Raw genomic sequence first — 7,212 nt, 5'->3', positions numbered from 1 at the left:
GGGAAAGTTCAGTTAATTCTTGGCAGCAGTAAAAACCTCGCATGAAGAATAACAAAAACCTTGGCTCTTATATTCGTGCAATTCAACTCGTGTGGTATTTTTGAGATTATAACGTCATTTACTCCAACTCTCAGCCAAGACTTGGAACAAGGAAAATCAATGGCGGTCGTAAATTCTCGGAAATAAAGGTCCAAAGGAAAAACGTTGGGAACGTTTCTACAGACATTTTTGAGGGAAAGCAACTGAGCAACACGAGCTACCTGTAATTGGTTTGGAATGTGCTTATGTCCAAAACATATACACGGCAGAATCCTTGCCTTGAGCTCACCTCGTTAATATGGTTATCTCGTAAATTACGGCGACTTAATTTTGTCCAAGTGAAACGCCCATAAATTTTCTAATAAGAAAAACCCTTTAATCCAACCACCCCGTTAATACGGCCAACGACCACAATCTGTATAATCCTTTTTCTATAAATTACAGAATCATGTAACAAGTTTGTTAAACTTAATAACAAATCTTCTCTTGGAACAACAAAAAAAAGAAGTCAACGTAGCGTTCGCCGAAAACCTGGAAACGGAGCGTTTTCCACATCAAACTGTGTCTTTCTGAATTTCTCCGTTTTCACTGCAAAAAAGATGTGGTCCGAAATCAAAACAATCCGTGACCCGAAATCAAGATTATCTGTGAAATACTCATTGAACTTCATTAGCTCAAAGAAACCGAGAACGAAAGATATGATGATCAGGAAATTCGCACCCTTTAACAGAAGAACCAAGATCTACAGAACTAAAGACCAGCAAGAGAGCAAAACAACGTGCTTAAAAAAATCTCCGAAGAGAGAGACTCTTAAAGAACCGCTCTTCAAATCATGACGAAAGGAAGAAATGCTAATAAGGTCCTCTCTCTTTGCTGAGCCTGACGCAGAACAAGGCGATTGCTCAATTCAACAAAATACACGGCTTAACAGAGGAAGCTCGAAGAACACCAACCAGTCTACAAAGTCGTCATCAAAGTCAGAAGATTCACATGCTGGTGCTAATACCAACAACAACGAGCAAGTAAGAAAATCAGTCACCGTTACTACAGGTGACTGGATCTTCCAAAATATTCGTGGTTGGAGCATTTCTAAAAGCAACAAGGTAGTCGTCAACTCTTTTCCAGGTGTAAGCACTGAGGATATGGAAGACTTCGTTAAAATTATTCTTCTCAACTCGCTTAGCTGCGATAACTTATCAGTTAGAAGGGCGAAGCTAAAGGCAAATGGCAAATGTACAAATGCGTTAATAAGCTCGCCCCAGTTTATCTTTGTAACATGTTCAATCCCAAAACTTAGTCCTCTGATCTTCGCGAGGCCACACAAAAAATATTTCTACCAAAACCAAGAACTGACTAGCTGAAGCGTAGCTTCAGTTTCAGGCGAGTTTCTCCACGGAATGATCTCACCAAGGAGCGTCGTTCTACAGAATCTTTAGACCTCTTCAAGAGAAGCCTTAATAAAAGGTTCTCTGCATCGGACTTCCACACGGCAAATATCTAAACCAGTAAATAGAAGGAAAGGAGGATGTAAGGAGTGTCAATGCAGAGCAGGGTTGTTCCCATACAGATTTCCTGATCGTCGGTAACGATAACAAACTGGTTTATTTAACTTCTCGGATTACAGCACCCAGCAGCACTAAGATTCATTGCATTTTTCATTGCTCTCTTATGGCCAAAACTCACGCTTTCATACAAGAACACCTGAATTTTTTTAGAAACTTCTCTCTAGAATTAAATAGCATTGTTGCAGCTGAATCCAACAGTTTTTTTTGGTTACGATGTACAGCGAAAAAAAATTATAATTTATTTCACCTTAGGATATGTGATATCAAGCCTATTTTTACTAAGGTTTGATTTTGACAATCGATAAGTGACTTTGTTTTTTAGAACTATGTGGAGCTGCTACCAGCAAGGCAGCTAAACATCATACAGTCTGCAATAGTAGCTAACGGTAAACGCCAGATTGGTGTTGATTCTGGATTATTTTTCTGACTCATTTCATAACAAGAACCACCTGAATTAAATTATAACATCGTCACGCGATACTATGCCCTTATTCTGTAGCCAGCAATGATCGCAGTTTTCTTCGGCTTTGATTTCCCACGAAACCACTTCAAAATGATATCGATTTCAAAACCCATTTAAAGGGGAAGACATTACTGAAGGTAAAGAGTGTTACCTAATTGAAAACAACCAAACACATTAAAAACTCTATAAATTTTACAAGACGCCGTGAAATCTGTAGACTTTGGGAAATTTCCTCGTCCCATTACCTTTCGCAATACCTGAGGGCGTTTTTGGTGACAAAAAGCCAGTTACAAAAAGACGTAAGTTTGTCTCTTTGAACTACGCAAGGCATCTGTTTCAAAACGAAAGAACCACTGTGTCTCCTCAAAGTTTAATCTAATTAATATGTCGTTTAACTTGCTGCCATGGAGTCTTCGGGAATATTTGAAGAGTTTCCATAAAACAAACCTTTAAGAAAATCTTTGCTAAAAAAATTCCGTTCTTAAGAATTGCCATTAATGCAAGATATTAAAATGCCGCTGAAGAGTTTAAAGAAAGGGACTTTTTTATATCAAGTCTGGACGTACTGCTAGATTGGCTTCTTGTTGGGTGTCTGGAAAACCCGAATAGCGAATAGCAAATAGTCGCGAATAGCGAACAGCGAATAGTCCCGAATAGCGAATGGCGAATAGTACGAATAGTCTCCAATAGTGCGAATAGTGGCGCACAGTCTCAAATAGTGGCAAATAGTGGCAAATCGTAGCAAATAGGGTACCCAGTATCTCGCAGTCAACCTCGCAGCAACGTAGGACGGGATTTTCTTGCCGAAAAGCACAGACGCTTATCAGGACAAAAGGTGTTTCTAGACGTAATTTCGTCTGTTTTAACTGCTCCAAAAACGTAAATACGTCTTTATTAGGTTATCCTTGTGTTTTCTGTTTTCTTAATGTCGGCGATGGACAGCCCGGGCCTGAGTCCAGAGAAGAAAAGGTAATAAATTCACTAAAATTCTGTTGCTTATTTGGATAATTAACGCAGGATATTACACCTAAAGCGGTGATTATTGACGACTATTCGTCACTATTCGCCACTTTTCGCGACTGTTGGCTACTATTCGCACTATTTGAGACTATTTGCACTATCAGGGACTATTCGCTATTTGCTATTCGCGACTATTCGCTATTCGCTATTCGGGTTTTCCAGACACTCCTTCTTGTTCATTCTGACCGTGTGAACAGGAGTCACTGATTCGTCAGTTTTATTTGAAACTACTCGTGCGTGAAAAAACAAAAGTGCCAAGTTGAAGTGAAGTGAAGTGAAAGACTTTATTTAATGAGGGTGACCCGTGACAGTAACTTAAGTTACTGATAAACTTGGGGCCCTCAGCTTAGAATAATTAGAATGCTAAAAATATATTATTTACAATAAAATGCTAAAATACGATATTATTTACAATAAAATACTTAATTAAGTTACTGTTAAAAATGGTTACAAATAATAAACTGGACTTACAATTTCAAACATACTACGAATAATAAGAGTTAAAAAATTCCATTAGTTTTCTGAGAGTTAAGAATAGTATTACATAATTTAGCCTTAAACGATTTAACGGACTTCTCTGTTTTTAAAGACCGGGGTAAACTGTTCCAATCTTTAATAGTTCTGACGGCGAAAGTGCGTCCTCCCTCAGAGGCGTTTCTGTGAGAGGGGCATAATAAATTTAAATTACAATTTCTAGTACTTCTCGAATGGACGTCAGAGTTTTTCCTTAAAGATGTGTTCATGTATTCAGGTAAAGTTCCGTTTATCCTTTTGTAGGCCAGTGCACATCGATTTATACAAGCTTCTTTGTAAAAGGGGATCCAGTTTAGCTTATTAAATAAAGTGACAGTTCGACTAGTACGTTGTGCTGCAAGAATTATACGCGCAGCCCGTTTTTGCATACGGAGAACTCTCTCGAGTGCCTCTTTGTTACACGATGTCCATACTGTGCTTGCATAAATGAAGAGTGGTTTGATTACTGCGTTATAGTAGATCAATTTTTGATTCTTTTTCAAGTAGCAGCTTATATGGCGTAGAAGACCAATTCGTTTTGAAAGTTTGTTACATAGTTCGTCAACATGTGCTTCGTAAGTTAGGTTCTCGTCGATTATCACTCCAAGAAGTTTATGGCTACCAACTTGTTCAATTTCTGCATTTTGCATCCTAGCTTCAAATTTTCCTGCGTCATGGGTTATACGTCTGCGCAGACGCTTTCCCGTAGCCAACAACGCTTTGGTTTTCTTGGTATTTATAAACATTTTGTTTTCACTAGCCCATTTCTCAACTTCTGTCAAGTCCTTTGTTAATGATTTGTTTAGTGCAGGAATAGCTTTCCAGTCTGAGCTTAAAGACAAGGTGGTATCGTCTGCATAGATATCCATAGTTGACTTGTGAACGTTTAGAGGCAAGTTACCATTTGAAACTAACAATTAAAAATATCTCGTTGCATTTACTTGCGACAAAAACAAAGTTCAAAACTCCAGCAGTGTTCTCATTCATAACCAGCCATCATTCATAACTAGCTGTCGATAATTCCTTTGGTTTTGACAGAGAAAACCACTTCAAATGAGTATCTCAGTATTCATTCCAAGAAACGTTTTAACGAAAAGACAGTATTACTCCGTAAACAGCGCCACTTAATTGAGACTTGCATTGACAAACTGAAAAATTCTATGCAAACATAAATGGTTTCAACTTAATTCCCTTTTCGTGAACTACACGTAATGCAAATGATGTCGATGGGAACTGACCTTGCGAATACCACCACGGCCGAAAGCTTCCTCACCATCGCAAACGTGTAAAAAAAATCGTTCCTGTCCTAGAAATCCCCAAGTTGTAGAGCGGCTGAGACTCATTTGATTCGAAATTTCAAGTAATGCGAAAAGCAAAGCCTTGATGACATGTAAGTGTATACCAAAGACTATGATTCCTCGGCCGATAATCGAATTTTAAAATCTTCGGAAGCCCCTCTACAAAGTCCTGGGCTTAACCACGGTAAACGCAGCATCGAAAATGTCGGAATAAGGCTAATACAAGAGTACCTGTTTCTGTTTACAGAGAAACAAAGATGGCCGTTCTGAAATCGAGATAAAATCTTCACAAATATGATTCACCTTTACAAGCGGTTATTTGATTGGTTGTTTATGGTAGCCCCAATCTGATTGGTGTGGCATACATACATCTCTCATGCACTCACTCTCTCTCTCTCTCACTCATCCATTGACCCGCTTATAACAAACCCCAGACCCGTTTTACACACACACACACACACATACAAAAAAAAAAAAAAAACCTCAAAAATGCTCCTACACCAAAGTCTGTTTTGGTTTTGTTTATACAAACAAACCAATTTTGTCCAGAAACTACTTATACAATTAAAATTTACAGATCTAATTTTCCAATGTAGGGAAATACTTTCTTAGTTAGACATGAGTTCAGCTGTTCTTCTTTACAGCTTAAAATAAATCTTGTCACCAACGTGTAGATTGGCTGTCTTCTTAGCTGTAATGGGATTACTCAGTATCCACATCCTTATAGCCTGTTTTCAGACCTTTGTTCAATTTTTCGTCAGTTCTCGTCGTCGTTCATTCGACAACACTCAAAATCGCCTGACTTAACGGGCTGCTGGTTGATTACCACATTGTCTGATCTTAGCGAAAGCGTATTTGATCTTTGTTTTGCATCTGTAGTGGATGCTTGTTGTGTGTCCTCAACTTTCTCTCCTGGATTGCCACAGATGATTCGCCGAAATTCTCTTCTGAACATGGGATTCATTCCTGCGTAGATGAAGGGATTAATGGTGCTGGACAAATTCAGGAGGAAAGCGCACAGGAGTTGAACATTTCGTGGCATCGTTTCAATAATGTTGAAACGCGTCAGGATGATGATGATCCACAAGGGTACCCAGCACAACATGAAGGCAAAAACCACAGCAAACAAAGATCTGCTTAAACGAATCTCGTGCCTGGAGAATGTCGTCTCTCCGTCTTGGCGTTGAAGAGCACGCACCGATACCGCGTTGTGTTGCTGAATCTTTTTGAAGACTTTCCTGTAGCTGAATATCGTTATTGCAAGTGGAAGGGCGAAGAAGAGTCCAACCACGACAAAGTAATGGATAATCTTCGCAGAGTCGTTTAAATGCTCGTTTAAACACGCTGCATATCCAGGGTTAAAGTAAAATCCCTGTAAACCTGCAAGACGCATGATCCAAATGTAGCTGGTTACAAAAGCCCACGCAGAAGCAAGCGCTATGCGTGATCTCCATTTCGAGAAGAATCTTTTATACTGTTGCTCTGACTTGCAAATTCTCACATATCTGTTCGCGGCTGTAAAACCCATGGTTACTGGCGAAATGTACACAACAAACAGGCTGAAGAAAGCGTGCATTTGGCAAAGGGCTTCGCCAAAGGGCCATCTGCCTGAGATGAGCACTCCGGCGGCCAGGGGCATCACAAAGATGGCGCACAGCAAATCACTGATTGCCAATGCCACAATGTAAACGTTTGTCGTCGTACGGAGCCCGGTGTTTCTGTAAACAGAGAGGCAGACTAACGTGTTTCCCAGTAGAGAAACAAAATTTAACACAATCATGAAGCTCGCTTCTAAGACTGTCACAAACAGGCTTCTTGAACTAAGCTCGTCCTCCATCAGCTCTTCTAAAGCCGTTAAAACAAATTTCAAGAGAATGAATACGATATTTTCACTTCTTCTCAGTAGGTGCTTCAATGATTTCGGAAACTTGAAACAAGCGATTCAGGGTGAGGAATGCATTTCCATCAAAATATAGGAGAGATTGGCTGGAAATTAAAAAAAAGGCGTTAGAAACAGTAATTATTGGTTTTCATGTGACGCAGTCATATTCCAAAATTAAACATTACCTTTCCTTCTGAGGTTTTAGTTTCATCAGGCAAAAGACCCTATAGGAACTGGACGTTTGACAACGTTTTGGCTCGACAGGGGTTCTTCTTTTTGTAATAGAGCACGTTTGAATTTCCAAGCTTTTGCGTTGCGTGACATGAAAATGGCGACCCGAAAAGGCTGTCGCGTAGGTGAAAAGATGAGTTGTCGCTTTAGTTTTTGCTAACTAAACGGTGCTTTCACTACAAGAAGCATTTATTTCAATGC

The 7,212-nt window shown here is 39.4% G+C and overlaps 1 protein-coding gene across 1 annotated transcript; it reads right to left on the bottom strand.

Moving 5' to 3' along the window:
• Positions 1 to 4,494: 4,494 nt before the first annotated feature.
• On the bottom strand, positions 4,495 to 6,742 carry LOC145483138 (melatonin receptor type 1B-B-like). Its single transcript, XM_081461732.1, has one exon. It carries the CDS (start codon positions 6,733 to 6,735, stop codon positions 5,656 to 5,658), a length of 1,080 nt encoding a protein of 359 aa, XP_081317858.1. The 5' UTR covers positions 6,736 to 6,742; the 3' UTR covers positions 4,495 to 5,655.
• Between the last annotated feature and the right edge of the window lie 470 nt (positions 6,743 to 7,212).

Source organism: Orbicella franksi, chromosome 3 (genome assembly GCF_964199315.1).
Source record: "Orbicella franksi chromosome 3, jaOrbFran1.1, whole genome shotgun sequence".
In the NCBI taxonomy this organism is placed as follows: domain Eukaryota; kingdom Metazoa; phylum Cnidaria; class Anthozoa; order Scleractinia; family Merulinidae; genus Orbicella; species Orbicella franksi.
The sequence above is the reverse complement of the archived record's forward strand: the minus strand, read 5'-3'. Positions and strand labels throughout refer to the sequence as shown.

Excerpts from the sequence above, each read along its gene's own strand:
- LOC145483138 (XM_081461732.1), bottom strand. The coding sequence starts at position 6,735 with ATGGAGGACGAGCTTAGTTCAAGAAGCCTGTTTGTGACAGTCTTAGAA.